Source organism: Procambarus clarkii, chromosome 22 (genome assembly GCF_040958095.1).
Source record: "Procambarus clarkii isolate CNS0578487 chromosome 22, FALCON_Pclarkii_2.0, whole genome shotgun sequence".
Lineage (NCBI taxonomy): Eukaryota > Metazoa > Arthropoda > Malacostraca > Decapoda > Cambaridae > Procambarus > Procambarus clarkii.
The window spans coordinates 46,321,029-46,339,676 of NC_091171.1; the positions used below are offsets into that span (position 1 = coordinate 46,321,029).

Genomic DNA, 18,648 nt, shown 5'->3' on the forward strand with positions numbered 1-18,648 from the left:
ATTAACTTAATTATCAGTATCAAAATAGAGTAAATGTGGCCCTTCTACCACTTACTGACATCTGGAAAAAATGAGCCAGGAGCGTCAGTGGTGAGAGAGAGGTCAGCCATTGTTATGACCAGAGTCGTTGGAGCAAATTTCGCTCCTATAATTCTCTTGGACGAAGTGTTATGGAGATCAACTTAAGTGCTCTACCATCATCAACACGCTGTCAACAACCACAAGGGAAGTGTCTTTCCGAAATCTTATCTAAGTCATTATTGGCCAGTAATGTTAGGTAGATAGGATTAATTCCGGTTAGAACACGAACGATCGACACAACACAGGTAATTAGGCCTTGGTCCTTATCTTATATAATATACAGTGTTTTCTCTGATATAGCTGTCATATATTAGGATTCCGGCTTTACAGCTAGTGCCCTTTGTCAGGAACAAGAAGAGGAAGCAAGAATTAATCTTGGTACATCAGTTACTTGAGTGTTGGATACTAGCCTCTCACCAGGATAATTTAGTGTCTACATCCCAGTTATACCTGGTGGACTAAGCCTACCATACCATAAGATAAGGCACCTCCTCAATTTATATACTAATATATGTAGTTTAATACTGTAGTTTGATTGGCTGCATATATATCAATTTAATATAAACCCCGCCCTAATGTGTAAAGATCGATTTGTGAGAAATATTGCAGAAATACAGTCCACTTAACATTATACCAATTGCTATCGAAATATATAAATTAACGTACATATAAATTCTATATAAATTCATATAAATTAAATATAAATCTCAAAGGTCGGTTCCCACACATACCCCCACCCAGATGTACACACACACACACACACACACACACACACACACACACACACACACACACACACACACACACACACACACACACACACACACACACACACACACACATGCCGTGACGTGGTGACAGCTGTCGCCTCTCCCTCCACTGACACAACTAATAATTATTGACCCTTTGCGTGTACCGTCACGTGACCACCTGTCCCCCGGGGGGGGGGTCAAAAGACGCTGTATCCGGATAATATTTACAGCATCAGATGGGAACAATGAGCCGTGGTTGGTATAAATTCTATTACTAATTTATCAGACGGTCAATATTTCTCAAGTAGGCCTCGACGGGGACAGAAAGCCCGTGCCTTGCCAAGTGTCCCCAGATTGTTCCAGAGGATTGTTTTTCGAAATGGATTTCGGGCTGAAGTAATGTCTTGGACCCGAATTCACGAAGCAGTTACGCAAGAACTTACGAACGTGTACATCTTTCCTTAATCTTTGACGGCTTTGGTTACATATATTTAACAGTTTACAAGCATGAAAACTTCCCAATCAATTGTTGTTATTGTTATAAACAGCCTCCTGGTGCTTCGGAGCTCATTAACTATTCAATAATTGTAAACAAAGCCGCCAAAGATTGAGAAAAGATGTATAGGTTCGTAAGTGCTTGCGTAACTGCTTCGTGAATCTGGCGTTTGGCCTTTACGGCTTGGACGGGTAGGCGGTTCCATGGGGTTATAACCCTATTAGAGAGGGGGTATCCGGCGGTGCTCGGGTGACTGACACCACATCTCCACTGTGCACTTAATCACTGTAACCATCTTTACTACTCACCTCGCCCCTCTTCTCCGCCACCTTTCCTCTCCTTCACCACCTTCATTACCGTTCACCATCTTCTCTTCATCCCTGCAACCTTAGTTAATCTTAATAAAGATCGAGTCTCATTCAGCGAGATTGAAAATTAGTATGTTTTGTTATTTAATGCAAACGGGAAGGGGGGGGGTTTACAGGAGGGTCGATCCTCCTATGATTATCCCCGGCCAAAGACCAGTCACTCTGCAAAAATTGACGAGGTTAGCCCCAAAAGCGTTTGGTCCCCAACCTCGAACAGACATTCTTTTATAGATTCAGATATGTTAAAAAGTTTCACCTGTTTTCTATCCTACAGTTTAGCTTTTTGAGCATGCAGGCTCTGGTATGTGTTCCATTTGACCATTTTAAAAAATTGTCTGGATAATATCCTCCAATTTGTTCAATATTTTAAACATTTCGATGAGATCAGCCTTGTCGTGTCTGGTTTGCAGTGTGGTTAGCCCTGAACCCTCAACCTGTTGTTGTTGTTGTTTCAGATTTAGCTACTCAGAACGAAGTGTCCATGTAGCACGGGCTATGGTGAGCCCGTAAACCCTCAACCGTTCTTGGTATGGGAGTCGACTTAGTCCTCGTGGTGAAGTGGCAAGACCCTCGCCTGGCATTTCACGAGCGCTTTATCCTGATTTCCGATCCTGGCCGGGAAGGATTTACTGGGCGTCCATCCTTAACTGTAGCCTCTGTTTATCCAACAGTAAAATGGGTACCTGGTTGTTAAACGATTTGGCGGGTCGCATTCCAGGGAACATAGATTAAGGACTTGCCCTAAACGCTACGCGTGCTAGTTGATGTTCAAGAATGTAAGAATAAATAAATATATTGTATTTGTATAAATAAATAAATAAATAAATAAATAAATAAATAAATAAATAAAATAGTTATAAAATTATTTTTGTTACCGTGTTGAACTTTCTCCAAAGCAGGTACAGAATATCGTTTTGAAGGCGCAGTCTCCATGCTAGGCTACAGTAATCCTGATGGGAGCGCACCAGAGACTTGTACAACTTCAAAGACTACTTTCTTTTTCGCGAAGGCAAAAGTTTGTTTGACTATTCCTCGAGTTTGGTCGATTTTTTTTGTTATATATATATATACTACATCCCGGACTTGTGGAAGTTTTAATGACTGGTGGATCCTAATTCCTAGGTCCTTTTCTTCGCCGGTCTGCTGCATGGTAGTGTTGTTGATATGATAGTTGTGATGTGCTGGGTTATGCTCTCATCCGTGACTCCTGGACATTGTTTACGCTACAACCACCCATACATGCGTCATCACTGACACCGTAGTTATAGTTCGTACACAGTGACGTGTGAGTGGAAGGGTTGTGCCAGTGGAAGGGATCCATATATGACGAGTCCCACCTGGAGAGGACAGCCCTCCCACCCCGACACTCACGGTCAGCACATAACGAGGAAGGGAAGCGTGTTGTTGAAGGCGGGTGTTACCTGACTTATCAGGCCGCATCAGCAGGTGTTGCTGGCTGATTAACTCCCCCATGTTAGTGCTGGGGAGGGAGGGAGGGAGGGAGATACATGCCTTGTTGCCAGTGAGGGTGACAGTGACGGGGTGGTCCTGGTACAGCGTAGGGAGGTGCTGGCCGTGGTAGAGGTGGGTGGTGTACCAGCGGCGAGGCAGCAGGTGGTACAGCAGTAGTGGGGGACCGCTCCACCTCTCCCCCATCCTCACAGCCCGTCCCAGCTCAGACCACGTCGCAGAGTCCAGGCCCCTGAAACCCTTCCTTCATCTTATTACAGAGAAATTAAATAATTAAAATCTTACACACAAAACAATTCCGATAAATTAGACTTTTAGTTCAGTTAATTATAAACGCCATACCCATTCTGTGAGCAGTGGAGGACCCATATACCCATTCTGTGAGCAGTGGAGGACCCATATACCCATTCTGTAAGCAGTGGTGGACCCACTGGACTTTTCATATTCAATAAGTGAGGTTAGGTACGTGAATACTCAGTGACAAAGTTTACATTTAGTTTTACATCTGTACCAGCTGCTGACGTAGCTGGTGCAGCCTCCCGGAGGTACTTGTAGCCAAGCCTAAACCCAACACTAATAACGCCTCGAAGTCTCATCACCTTCCTGGACGACCCTAGATATGGACGACCTTCCTGGACAACCCTAGATATGGACGACCCTAGATATGCGACTCTTTCTACATTGTAGTATGATGATTGACAGAACAGCTAGTGCAAATTTCCACTCCGTTTCAAGTCTATTAAATTTTGTTCGGTACTGCCCTCAACTTGTTTCATGGGACGGCGGCCGCTGGCAGCGAGGGACAGGGCGCCATGTCCCTTCTTAAGCAAGACAGTGGGATGAACCAGGCGCTGCCGAAACGTCATCAATTCATCTTCCCAGTTCCTATATTTACTTTTAAAACTGAGTACCAAGTTAGTTTCACCTTTGTGTGACCCATTCCATTTATTTAATGCCTGATTTTCTCATTGATACATCACTTTAATGTGTTTTCTTTGTGATATCTAACGGGAGTGTCGGTGGCAGAACGCCAGAGTGAGCGCCAGAGTGAGCGCAGGTGGTGTGTAAAAAAAAACTTGATTTGGGATCATCTCTATGCCTCAACCATCTCTATGCCTTGTGGATTCCTCAAGACCTGGGATTCACCTGAATCCAACGCTTGGGAGCACCCGTGATGCAAGTTCGCATCCTCCACATGATGCCTATTCATTCTCATTGATACATCATGTTATCTTGAGATGATTTCGGGGCTTAGCGTCCCCGCGGCCCGGTTCTCGACCAGGCCTCCTTTTTGTTACATCCCCCCCCCCCCCAGGAAGAAGCCCGTAGCAGCTGTCTAACTCCCAGGTACCTATTTACTCCTAGGTAACGGGGGCATTAGGATGAAAGAAACATTTTGCCCATTTGTCTCCGCCTCCACCGGGGATCCTACCCGGAACCTCAGGACTACGAATCCGAAGCGCTGTCTATCCAGCTGTCAGATGCCTCTAAATGTAATTAGCTGTCAGGGGCCCTGAACGTTAATGTAATTTGTGTGCTAAGTGCGCCAGGGAGCACTTTGGCGTCTTGATGAGGCTCTCGGCGTCACACAAACCAAAACACACACAGAGTAGGTGATGACACACTCGGCGTCATGCACTAATGTTTGCTTAGTCTTATTATTAAGTGTAAACATTGTGAGTGAGTGTGAGTGAGAGAGTTTAACATCGGGTTGTGAGCTCTCTGGTGATGCTTGACCAACCTTCCGGTGCGATGCTGGTCGCCAGCCTTAATACTAAAAGTTCCTCCTGGCGCCTCTGACTCATCTATGCCTAGTTTTCATCTGCAGTCCCTCTATTTGCTCTTCTTAAGCACGAAACAATTGCCCTTTCGTCTACTTTATCGATTTCCCTTAGAATTGTAGCTGTCATATCCTGCCCGTTACCCCTACTCCTTATCTCCTGTGAGTTGAGGTCCAGTTACCTCAGCCTGTCCTCGTAACTCAACCCCTCAGCTCAGGAATAAGCGTCGTTGCATATCTTAGGACTTTAAAATAATAAAATAATAATAATAATAATAATAATAATAATAATAATAATAATAATAATAATAATATAATCAGGCGAGGGCTCCTTGCCGGGACTGCGTATTTCAAAGAGTCATTGTACAGGTGATGGCGGGCTTCTCTGTACAGACATACACTCATTGACTGTACTGTGTTCGAGTTTATCAAGCTCCTAGGCCTCGGAAGTTAAACATTTCTAAATGTTGTCATGTTTAAGTCTGAACCTGTGTGGGTGTGCGCGCGAGTGCGTGCGGGGTGAGTGCGTACCTGGTTGAGTGGGAGGAGGAGTGTGTGGGCGGAGGGGTGGGCGTGCAAGAGGGCGTGGAGGCGGTAGCGGTGGAGGAGGTGCAGGAAGCGGTCACACCCTCCCAGCTGCTCCCCCGTCGTCAGCGTGTCCTCCACCACCTCCTCTGCTCTCGCCACAAACAAAAATATATCAAATAAAACCAAATATATCCCAAACCTGTAATTTGTAACATCATCATCATCATGAATGTCTTGTATTACATCGTACAAATTTCCTACTTCAAAGCGTGTACAGTATTGATATTTATTTATAGACGAAACTAAAAAATAAATGATGCTTAACATTTAATGACCTCCAAGTGATCCCGTCGCTCATACTGCGGCAGGCTTAACGCATGTTAGTTATTATTATGAGAACAAGTGAATTGTTTCCCAATAACATTACAAGTAGGCCTATAAAAAGAATACCATACAGTATTACAAGTAGGCCTATCACGCAGTAACAAGAAAGCTGAGCTTTGTGATAAGTGTGAGAAAACTAGACCTCACTACCTTGTGAAAATGGAGAGATGGGATAGAATAGACATGATCACAACATACACGACAACGCCAGCTATATGCAACAAAGCTAGTACTAGAAACAAGAGGACCGAGATACGAGGACAAACTTGCGGACCGGAAGCCAACATCTCGGCGCAAGAGAACAGCTACACAGGACACGACCTCAACGCCAAAGATCTTAGGAGGCACACGCGAACTGGATGCGAACTAGACGGGAACGAAGACAGAAGCTAATTGGATAAAGATGATGATATGGAGAGACTAAAAGCTGGGAAATAAGGACAGAATGATTCTCTGTGCTCAACCACTTTGACTGCTGGGGATCGAACGGCTCTGCATGAAGCGAAGCCGTTGTTCTACCATTCAAAGTGGAAGGACACATGGAACTAATTATTGATTGCAATTTGCAAACACGTTGTTAAGAGGAGCGTGTGTGTGTGTGAGCACTAGAAGGCCAGCAGAGATAGCGGGGCACCTACCTACAGGGCAGCCTTGTTCGCGGGCGGCCACCGTGTACCCCTCGCAGCACCGCTGACGGAGATACCTGTGGGGGAGCACACCTGTATCAGCGGGGTACGTCACCACACGTGTACATGAGGGGGGGGGGGGGGGCACGCCACCACACGTGCAACAGATGCAGCCTTTCCTTCCAATACAGTATATATTAAAACACATGTTTATGCATATTTTCCAGAACAACCGATCTGATGGTTGTCAGGTGTATCAGTATGACAGTCAGGTGTAACACAACATTTTTACATATATGTTAGGGTTAATCGACAATATCAATACACTCTGATCGAGAGAGAATAACGTTTTGATAGGCTACACATCCTTCTGGTTGATGAATACTACACCAATGAATTGTGAGCCCATCAGGAGTACTAAGTGTCAGAATTTAAACTCCTCTTAAAATCCATAACTAAAATGCATATTATATATATACACAAAGAATCTCTTCCCCTATGAAAGAATTGAACTCGGGCTAACCAAGTGGCCAGCCAGTACACTAACCAATACACCATAGCAGATCATTAAAAGGGTTGTGAGCCGCCCGGCTTACAGTGAGCAATCAACTAAATATGATTGAGTTAGGAGAACGTATGGGGAGGGGGTTAATGCCTGGGGGGAACTCACGTGGGGGGGGGGGCTAATACGTGGGGTACTGTATGGGGTACTCACGTGGGGTGGGTACAGTAGGTGCCGGGGGTCCAGGCCAGGGGGAAGGTAAGGTTGAGTGTGGGCACCTCCTCCACCACACACACATCGCGCCTGGGTATCAATACTGATATTTTATACATCATTTAACATGATTTCAGATAATCATGTAGAATAGACACTGTTAACATCAGCAATAAAAAGGATGGTAAGTTCCTTGGCCTATACATAAACAAGAGACTCAACTTCAGCACCCACATACAACACATTACCAAAAAAAGTATAAAAAATTGTCGGTATACATTCTAAAATCAGATATTATGTTCCAAACTCTGCTCTGCTCTTTATACTATGAGTTATATCCCTATTTTACATACGGTATCTGTGCATGGTGTTCAACCACTGCAAACCACCTCAAGCCATCATCACCCAGCAAAAATCTGCTATCAGACCAATAACAAAGTCTGCTTTCAAACAACACACAGCCTCTCTGTTTAAATCCCTCAACATGCTAAACAAACTCACTCCACACATTCTCATGTGCCATTTACATGTACAAGACCTTGTTCCTAGATGCAAACCCTGATCTGAAACTCTTCCTTGACCAATGTAACAGAACCCATAATCACCACACCAGAAATAAATATCTCTTTGATATCCCCCAGAGTCAAACTAAATCTGTGTAAACAATGTGCAAATAAAGGGACCTAGTCTATGGAATTCACTCCCTAACTAATTAAAAAGCTGTCCAACCTACCCCCCTTATTCAAAAGTAACACCAAAAAGTACCTAATTTCATCCTCATAGTTTTCTACATAGTGCTTCACACTCGCACTGTATCGTGTGCTACTACTCCAAAATATGTGCCTAAGCCATATAATTTCACCGTTGTAATCACTGCCATCATTTTATATCATGGTTGTTATGTTGAACGCAAATTTTACTACACTGTACCTAGACATAATCCTCAAATTATGATACAATGTATAATAATTGATATTTTATACATCATTTAAAATGATTTCAGATAATCATGTAGAATAGATGATTTAGTTCCTGAGCCAGGAACTGTACCTAGAAATAATCTTCAGATTTTACTAAAACGTACCTACTAATTTTCTTGCAATATACCTGTTAACTTTTAAAAATTTTGCTAGAAATTACCTACTTAAAATTATCTGTTAGATTAAAAACCTGCCCGAAACGCTATACCTGTTAGTGGCTTTATAAGAATGTAAAAACATTAATGCTATGTTCTCTCATAAACCCATTGTACCTTCTTGTGTGTGTATATATATATATATATATATATATATATATATATATATATATATATATATATATATATATATATATATACATATCATAATAGCATATAGTGGTTATAATGAATGTCCACAAGCATTATCTATCATCATTGCAAGATGCTTCATTACTGGGTAGATAGACATTTCCCCAAGATTTACGTGTCAGTTGCAAAACCACATACCAATGATCATTATCCATTAATATTTAATGGAAGTGGTTGTACAAGTAGCTAGAGGCTTAGAGAGCTTGTTCAGTGGATCAACTCACCCGGGCTTGTAAATTATCCTAGGGTTGGAGGCGAGGTGATAGGTCCCACTGGGGGATATATGGTACCTCCGGTCCCTCTGCTGCTCCGTCCAGCTGAGCGGCAACAGCAGCAGCAGCAGCAGCAGTGGTGTGGGAAGGTGCGGGGGCGTCAACATCCTGGTTAAGCTACGCCATGCTGGCCGCCACACCTGCCCTGCAAGGCGGGATGGTGTTTAACCAAGCGTCTTGTTCAAGGGTAAAGACATCAGACAACCTGTGGCGGTGACTTCAGACCCAAGACTAGGGGCAACTCCAATATACTTACTATTACCGCAGACAGTATATAAATATATCCATAGACACTGAAAAGTTATAGATATAAAATCAGTCCTAAGGAAAAATGAGTTAAACGAGTTAAAATCTACAAGCTGGTACTAATAAAGTTTTCGATTGGGCAGCGGGAAATAACATGATGCTTAACTGCGATAAATTTCAGATATGGTAAAAATTAAGACCTTAAACAAAATAGAGGGTACAAAACACAATCAAATCTGCCAGGTGTAGGAAAGCAGCATGTAAATAATCTGGGAATGTTGTCGTTTCACGACCTAACATTTAATAATTCATAATTCATTGCGTCGGGGGACAGGAAGCCAGCTTATACATACAGTACATGTTGGCTTTTATCGAGGTTACATGTTAGGCTTTTACCACCACTGATGCCGCCAGAGGTGGTGTAGTTGTTAACAACGAGAGACGGCTTCTATCCTGAGCGAGGAACATGAACACATAACCAGGCTTTCACTTTGCAGACAATTGTTTGCCATACTCCTTGCACTCAAATATTTATATATATCCAAGGTTTACACATTAACTATCATCCTTGAGTGCTCTCAACACCTCAAGTCAACTGTAACGGGCTATTGCTTGCAGCAATTAGGGCACCAGGTGAGGCAGGTCAAGGCCCGGCCCCCAAGGCCGACTCCCACAAATTAACTTATCTAGGGTATGTCAGACCCCTCCACACTGGACACAAGGAAAACTAGTATGTATGTACAACTAGTATGGTTTATTAAGCACAGAACCCTTTCCCACGTCAAAACCCCTGGTACTACATGTTAACACTTACTTTAAGCTAAGAATTTCCCTGGAACAGGGATAAAGGCTCACGAACGAAACACACTGTGCAGGCCTTGAAAAACTCTGAAAGATGTGCTGTTGGAATAACCCTTAACCCCCACAGACAAGAAAATCCTCTCAAAATTCACTCCAACAAACACAATAACAGGGGAGGAGGCTTAGAGTTGCATACAGAAATAATAGTTCTTAGGGGGGGGCATAATGCTGAATATTAAAAGTTGTTCAATGTCAACAAATCTTTTTTGACTAGTTGTGTGTGAAAAGGGCTGCAATTGTGTCAAGTTTCAGTATTGCAGCCTAACTAGAAAGGGAGATTTGTTTTCAACGAATTTTACAGTTTCAAATCGAAACTACAACCACAAGTTTCAAACGAAATCATTTCTATGACACTCTTCTATCGCATTAGCATATAATAAAGGATCTGATTCAGTATTTTTTTCAAAATATGTTTAGTTTTACTAATATAAATAGTCAAAGTTTCATAAAAAATTATGCAAATATATCATGATTTATTACTATTATAAAATCAATAAATGAACTTAAGAAAAAAAAAGCTCGAATCAGATGTTGGTATTATGAGGTTCTTGCTGTCGATCTTCCAGGAGAAATTTTCGATTCCTTGAAGAGCAGACTTTGAATCACAAAATATTATTCCTCCTCCAATGTTTTTTTAATGTACTGGTTGCTAGTTGTAATGCTGCTAGTTCTGCTTGTGTGGAGGTCAGCCAGTTGTTTAACCTGACACTGACAGTCTTTGTGCAAATATTATTTCTATAAAACCTACATGCCGCTGCAGTCCGTCCAGAAGAAGATTAGACTGAGCCGTCGGTGTAGACACAGTGCTCGTGAGATCTTAAATTCTCGATGGAGGAGGCAATTGTTTCGAGTGTAACAGCTTTGAGAAGAGCAAGATTCTCATTACCTTTCTTGGTGTCAGGTGTGTATGATACTTGAATGGTGGGGTACAGATAACTCCTCTTATTTGTAACAAAATGTGTGTAATAATAAAAACGCAAGAATAAATGTTGTTTATGTCCTGCAGCTCTCAAACTCCTGAGATTTATTATTTGTGGCTCTTACAGTAAGCAAGTTTGGCCGCCCCTGATATATAATGTACCCTTATGACTGTTAATTAATTCACTAATTTACATATTATATTTTCTTAAAACTAGCCAGGAGCTTACGTGGCTAAAACCATTTATACATCTGGCAGAAATGCAGACGCCTCAACTGCCTCCAGACTCAATGTATTCACTCTATCTGTTTGCAACATTATCATGTTTCACCATCTAAGACCACGCTTGTCATGACATGTGCTACACTAGGCCTAGGAACATTTAAGTTTCGTTTTTAGCTTTATTTTTTCCGGAATGTATTAAAAAAAAACAAAAAAGGTATACTGGGATTTCATTGGTTCATATTGGTACTTTTGACAACAGTTACAAAAAGCACTATAATTTCAGAAGGATGGGTTAAAGAAATTCGAACCTCAAAATATTTAAATTATAACGGTTACAAAAAGGCTAATGACGGGGCATAAAGAGCTACACCTCGTTCCCCCATAGTCACTGATAGGTAAATACAGCCGCCCACACCCACCACTGCCGCGCGCCTCCTACACTTTTTATTTATGTATATATATATACAAGTGCATTGTGTTTATGAGAGTACATAGCATTGATGTTTTTTACATTCTTGTAAAGCCACTAACACGCACAGCATTTCGGGCAGGTCCTTAATCTAACAGATAATTTTAAGTAGGTAATTTTTAGCAAAATTGAAACAATGTTAACAGGTATATTGTAAGAAAATTTAACAAAGATTAGTTGGCGAGCACACTGGCCCACAACTGCCGCTCACCCCCCACACGCCCACACCCACCACAGCTGCCCACACGCCCACACCCACCACAGCTGCCCACACGCCCACACCCACCACAGCTGCCCACACGCCCACACCCACCACAGCTGCCCACACGCCCACACCCACCACAGCTGCCCACACGCCCACACCCACCACAGCTGCCCACACACCCTCACCCCACATTCCACCACAACTCCCTCAAGTAACAAGGACTATAAGGACCCCCAACCCAGGTCGTTATAATAATTCCATTGTTGGCTGAGGAATGTCAGCGCCTCTGCCGTCAGCGGCGGGAGGAATGTCAGCGCCTCTGCCGTCAGCGGCGGGAGGAATGTCAGCGCGTCTGCCGTCAGCGGCGGGAGGAATGTCTGCCGTCAGCGGCGGGAGGAATGTCTGCCGTCAGCGGCGGGAGGAATGTCTGCGCGTCTGCCGTCAGCGGCGGGAGGAATGTCTGCCGTCAGCGGCGGGAGGAATGTCTGCGCCTCTGCCGTCAGCGGCGGGAGGAATGTCAGCGCCTCTGTCGTCAGCGGCGGGAGGAATGTCTGCGCGTCTGCCGTCAGGGGCGGGAGGAATATCTGCGCCTCTGCCGTCAGCGGCGGGAGGAATGTCAGCGCCTCTGCCGTCAGCGGCGGGAGGAATGTCTGCGCGTCTGCCGTCAGGGGCGGGAGGAATGTCAGCGCCTCTGCCATCAGCGGCGGGAGGAATGTCTGCGCGTCTGCCGTCAGCGGCGGGAGGAATGTCTGCGCCTCTGCCGTCAGCGGCGGGAGGAATGTCAGCGCCTCTGCCATCAGCGGCGGGAGGAATGTCAGCGCCTCTGCCATCAGCGGCGGGAGGAATGTCAGCGCCTCTGCCGTCAGCGGCGGGAGGAATGTCAGCGCCTCTGCCGTCAGCGGCGGGAGGAATGTCTGCGCCTCTGCCGTCAGCGGCGGGAGGAATGTCTGCGCCTCTGCCGTCAGCGGCGGGAGGAATGTCTGCGCTTCTGCCGTCAGCGGCGGGAGGAATGTCTGCGCCTCTGCCGTCAGCGGCGGGAGGAATGTCTGCGCCTCTGCCGTCAGCGGCGGGAGGAATGTCTGCGCCTCTGCCGTCAGCGGCGGGAGGAATGTCTGCGCCTAACCCCCATTACAGCATCACCGCGGCTCTGACTGATAATATTTTAAATTCAGGTTAATCAGAGATGACGTCAAGACGCGACCCAGACAGGCGTTGTCCTCTCCCCTCCCCACCAAACGATATCCTCCACCCCCAACCCAACGTTGTATAAGGATGTAATCTCTTCCGGATGTAACGGGCCGTACTTGCCTTTCAGTAGAGTAACGGGTAGTGAATAAGATAATGAACTGATTGGAGATGGCTGGAAAAAGTGAAAAGGTAAGTAACACAGAAGGAAAGAGGTAGAGATGAAAAGAAGAGAAGAACAGCGAAGAGTGAGAACGAGGAAAGGAGACGGGGAGAGAATGAAAAGTTGACTATAAGGAACGAGGGATAGTGTTGCTCGTCTAGCCAGCCATTTATTGAGTTAGGTACTGTCTTCTCGGCACGTGAAAACATCTAAAAGATTTATTTTCAAAATTTCTGTATAACCCTTGAATTCGCTGCCATATTTCATCTAAAATTATCTGCTCCATTGTTGTGGACGCTGAGCACCTCGGCATGCGACGATTTTTTAAAAGTTTTCCTTTCCGTTAAGATTTTCATTCCTCTCTCTGTACAACTGCGTGGTGTCTAGTACACCAGCTACTCTGCAACACATTGTTCGTAATCTTTTACTCTTAGCTGTCTTTTATGCCGTGAGTTACTCACAGCATAAACTTATGGCATAAAGTCACGGCATAATTTGTGGCATTAAGTCACGGCATAAAGTAGCTCATATTTACCATTTTTGTGTCCAAATGTGCTTATAATCCATGACGAACTGTATGTCATCCGTCTAAGGCGACAGCATTAATGTTTCTCAGATGTAAACTCGTTCATTCTACCTCTTCTGCTCACCAGCTCGCCCAAACACCACCCCATTATTATATCAAGTCTAATAACCCATCTTTCCTTACTGTGTAGTACACCCCCTGAAAATAAGATTGTATCCGTACCCTCATATATATACACACTTCCCTCGCTGTGCTTGCGTGTGTGCAGGCAGCCACCATCTGGCTCTGGGAGGAGCGTCTATTACACTATATAATATGCTCCAAGTCATCCCATGCTCTTGAAGTCTCCTCATTCTCATCTACATTAATGACTTTCCAAATGCCTCTCAACATTTCGATTCAATTTTATTTGCTGATGACACAACCTTCATTTTCTCCAGTCCTAACCCTCTTATTTTGAATGACACTGAATATTTAAATAAATAAAGTCCATGAACAAATCCCCAAGGGCCGTGATGAGGGGTTCGAGCCTACGTCCGGGATGATCCCAGACGCGCCTTAGTCGATTGCGCCACTACATGGTTAAAAGAACTGCAACCGGGAGTGCTACTGCCCTCACACGGATCCCGCAGCCTCTCTAAGACACAAAAATCGACTAAGACGCAATCGACTAAGACGTGTCTGGGATCATCCCAGACGTAGGTTCGAACCCTCACCACGGCACTTGTGGATTTGTTCATTTGATGTATCACGCTATTGTGATTTATGTGTGATTTATGTGTTCATCTTTGGCTAACTGCTAACAAACTCATCCTTAACTTTGACAAAACCTTCTATATTTTGTTTGGTAATAAATCCTCAGATCACATTAATCTAAGAATTAACAATATCCAAATTAGTAACAAAGTATATGGAAAATTCCTTGGTGTTCTCATTGAAAACAAGCTGAATTTCCAGGGCCACATTCAAAATATAGCAAAAAAAAATTTATAAAACAGTTGGCATTCTTTCTAAAATCAGATACTATGTACCTCGCTCTGCCCTGCTAATGCTCTATTACTCTCATCCATCCTTACCTCAATTATGGTATCTGTGCTTGGGTTTCTACTACCCAAAATCATCTACGTCCTCTAATTACTCAACACAAATCTACTATTAGAACAATAACAAACTCTGGCCCCAGACAGCACTCGACCTTCTTACTGAAATCTTTGAATATGTTGTTATAATACTACTACTACTACTACTACTACTACTAATAATAATAATAATAATGATAATAATAATGATAATAATAATATTTTTTTTACAAGAAGGTACATTGGGTGTGAGATTACGTATGATTGATATTTTTACATTCATGCAAAGCCACTAACACGCACAGCGTTTCGGGGCAGGTACTTAATCTAACATATCAGGTAAGATGAAAGGGTACATTGTAGCAAGGTTATTATATATACAAATAACTACAATATAAGTTGACGTTTGTCATTACACTGACAAAGATGTGTGTCTTAAAAGGTTAGTCACTGCACATCCTCTCAAGTGTACTTAATATATTTAAAACTGAACTGTCATGCCTATCCTGACCTTAATCGCTTCCTAGAAGGTTGTAACAGAACCCATGGGCACCACACCAGAAACAAATACCTATTTAGTATTCCAAGAGTGCGACTTAACCAAACTAGAAATGCTCTACAAATCAAGGGACCCAGAATGTGGAATGACCTTCCCAATCATGTCAAAGGCTCTACCTCTCTCAACCAGTTTAAGAGAAAAACTAAGTACTATCTAATAACCTCCATGTAACCTACCTTACCCCCTAAATGTCGACCTATGTATTGTTATTTTCAAACAATATTGATTATTGACCAACTTGTATAACTGATGATATCCGCCATGTATAGACTTGAAGAGAATTGTAGTCTTCTGTTTATTTTGTTAAAGTTACTTCTGCTGTTCTGTTTCATTTTCTGTTGTTCCAGCCATCACGTAATTATTATAATACTATTTTTTTTTATCCCCTTTTCCAATTCACTTATGCTTTGATCTCAATTAGTTTTAAATTTTAGTCCAAGTGTTTTCCCCTCACCTTGCCCGAAACGCTGTGCGTTTCAGTGGCTTTAGGCATAGTATGTACGAGCTCTATATAGAAATCCAACATTATCTTTGTAACTCATCTTTTATGTATGTACTTTTACCTGAATAAACATTTATTTATTATTATTTATTAAGCTGTTTAATCGTGGTGGCTTCAACACTTCTCTGTAATAGGAAGCAGAGAGTTACAGTGAGGGGTGAGACCTCAGATTGGCGTGAAGTCACCAGTGGAGTCCCACAGGGCTCTGTACTTGAATCTATCCTGTTTCTGATATACGTAAATGATCTCCCAGAGGGTATAGACTCATTCCTCTCAATGTTTGCTGACGACGCCAAAATTATGAGAAGGATTAAGACAGAGGAGGGCAGCTTGAAGCTTCAAGAAGACCTGGACAAGTTGCAGGAATGGTCGAACAAATGGTTGTTAGAGTTTAACCCAAGCAAATGCAATGCAGTGAAGATCGGTGTAGGGAGCAGGAGACCAGATACAAGGTATCATTTGGGAGATGAAATACTTCAAGAGTCAGAGAGAGAGAGAGAAAGACCTGGGGGTTGATATCACGCCAGGCCTGTCCCCTGAAGCTCATATCAAGAGGATAACATCAGCGGCACATGCCAGGTTGGCTAACATAAGAACGGCCTTTAGAAACTTGTGTAAGGAATCTTTCAGAACTTTGTATACCACATATGTCAGACCAATCTTCGAGTATGCGGCTCCAGCATGGCGTCCATATCTAGTCAAGCATAAGACTAAACTGGAAAAGGTTCAAAGGTTTGCCACCAGACTGGTACCCGAACTGAGAGGCATGAGCTACGAGGAGAGACTACGGGAATTAAACCTCACTCGCTGGGAGACAGAAGAGTTAAAGGGGACATGATCACCACATACAAGATTCTCAGAGGAATTGATAGGGTAGATAAAGACAGACTATTTACCACAAGGGGCACACGTACTAGAGGACACAGGTGGAAATTGAGTGCCCAAATGAGCCATAGAGAAGTTAGAAAGAATTTGTTCAGTGTCAGAGTAGTAGACAAATAGAATGCATTAGGCAGTGATGTGGTGGAGGTTGACTCCATACACAGCTTCAAGTGTAGATGTGACAGAGCCCAGTAGGCTCAGGAACCTGTACACCTGTTGATTGACAGTTGAGAGGCGGGACCAAAGAGCCAGAGCTCAACCCCCGCAAGCCAGCCCGTCCTCCAAAAATGGGGTGGTAAATGTAAGAAGACAAATAAGTGCAATTATGTACTATTCATAGCAAATGTGTATTGCAAATCAGAATTGAAAACGTCATCCTAAAATTCTGAGTGACTTGACAGAAAACGAGAAGAATTAAAGCGGGGGAGGGAGTTGGGTCAATGTAACAGCCCCATAAGTGCAATTATGCACTGCTTATTACAGTAAGAAAGTGTACTTATTACACTTAGTATTAAATCGTACTGTCAATTCGGAGGATGGGTTGCGCAAGCACAACTAGGTGAGTACAACTAGGTAAGTACACTGTCTGATCAACGCATGTTCCATTTGTTTACCTCTCTCACTACACCTAACACTGTTTACCTCTCTCACTATACCTAACAGTGTTTACCTCTCTCACTACACCTAACATTGTTTACCTCTCTCACTACACCTAACATTGTTTACCTCTCTCACTACACCTAACATTGTTTACCTCTCTCACTATACCTAACATTGTTTACCTCTCTCACTATACCTAACAGTGTTTACCTCTCTCACTACACCTAACATTGTTTACCTCTCTCACTACACCTAACATTGTACCTCTCTCTCACTATACCTAACAGTGTTTACCTCTCTCACTATACCTAACAGTGTTCCTACTCGTGCAGGTGTTTACCCACACGTGTCTCACCGTCCAGACTTCCCTCATTGAAAAAAATTACTATTAACTTTTTTCTATTTTATGTATACACTCGTATATTCATGCATACATGTATGTATGTATGTATGTATATATGTATGTATGTATGTATGTATGTATGTATGTATGTATGTATGTATGTATGTATGTATGTATGTATGTATGTATGTATGTATGTATGTACGTACGTATGTGCGCTTGCCAGCATACACTTTAATACAACAAAACTTTATAGTCAGCGTGTTGAGAGCGGAATGCCAGCTTGTCACAGTAAGATTCATTGTATACGACTGGAATTGAGCTGAAAGCTTGCAGTTACTGAGCAGTGACGAGCACACTATAGTAACCCAAGGATAAAAATGACATTCGTCGTGAATAAAAAGACCACACCAGCGCAGGCGTGATTAACGGCCTTATAGAATAATTGCAATGCTATATCATGTATATATATACAATGTAATGTAACCACACATTATTATGTGCCTGGATCACATATAGGGGCGAGGCGTGACACCCACGGTCCTCTCCTCCCTCAGCACTGATAACCCACCACTTACAAGTTCAGGAATCTGTACATCAGTTGATTGACGGTTGAGAGGCGGGACCAAAGAGCCAGAGCTCAACCCCCGCAAACACAACTAGGTGAGTACAACTAGGTGGGTGAGTACTCACCTTGCCTACAGCAGCCACACCAACCACCACACAAGCCTCCTTGCACTTCTACTTGTTGACAGTGCCAAGAACTAGGTCCTTGTCAAACTATGTCCACAGAGACTACGGTTTATACAAGACATTCATGGGGACGTCTGGTCTGGGCGCCCTCCTGCTCCACACTGGTTCAGGAAGAAGGGAGGTCGATGTGTGGGTGGTATAGTTATGGTGTTAAATGTGGTGCGGAGTTCACAGTGATTACATGGGTATGAGCTTTACTTTTTTATGCCCAGCCGACTTGCTTTCTTAGACCTGTTGCGTTTTTTTTTTTATTGTCTTGTCAGTTGTATTCTTTGTCAAACATGACCTTAAGGTTGTGGATGGTGGTGGATCACACGACTTCTCCTTCCAGC

The 18,648-nt window shown here is 43.3% G+C and overlaps 2 protein-coding genes across 3 annotated transcripts in view; one reads left to right on the forward strand and one right to left on the reverse strand.

Annotated features, from left to right (window-relative positions):
- Nucleotides 1-18,413, reverse strand: part of LOC123759034 (transforming growth factor-beta-induced protein ig-h3) — a 30,936-nt gene extending 12,523 nt beyond the window's left edge. Inside the window, exons 1-6 of one of the 2 annotated variants that reach the window (XM_069328952.1) lie at nucleotides 18,257-18,413; nucleotides 8,752-8,944; nucleotides 7,201-7,290; nucleotides 6,498-6,562; nucleotides 5,479-5,621; nucleotides 3,210-3,407 (exon numbers count right to left, since the gene is read on the reverse strand). In XM_069328952.1, the coding sequence (XP_069185053.1) occupies nucleotides 3,210-3,407; nucleotides 5,479-5,621; nucleotides 6,498-6,562; nucleotides 7,201-7,290; nucleotides 8,752-8,906 (651 nt within the window). In that variant the 5' untranslated portion in view covers nucleotides 8,907-8,944; nucleotides 18,257-18,413. The remainder of the gene's footprint in view (nucleotides 1-3,209; nucleotides 3,408-5,478; nucleotides 5,622-6,497; nucleotides 6,563-7,200; nucleotides 7,291-8,751; nucleotides 8,945-18,256) is intronic. The other variant, XM_069328953.1, reaches the window with a different exon arrangement.
- LOC138367569 (nematocyst expressed protein 3-like) lies at nucleotides 11,999-12,901 on the forward strand. Its single transcript, XM_069329269.1, has one exon. The coding sequence runs from the start codon at nucleotides 11,999-12,001 to the stop codon at nucleotides 12,899-12,901; it is 903 nt and encodes a 300-aa protein (XP_069185370.1).
- Nucleotides 18,414-18,648: the final 235 nt, after the last annotated feature.

Bases quoted from the DNA above. Each gene is read 5' to 3' on its own strand.
- LOC138367569 (XM_069329269.1), top strand. From the start codon at position 11,999: ATGTCAGCGCCTCTGCCGTCAGCGGCGGGAGGAATGTCAGCGCCTCTG.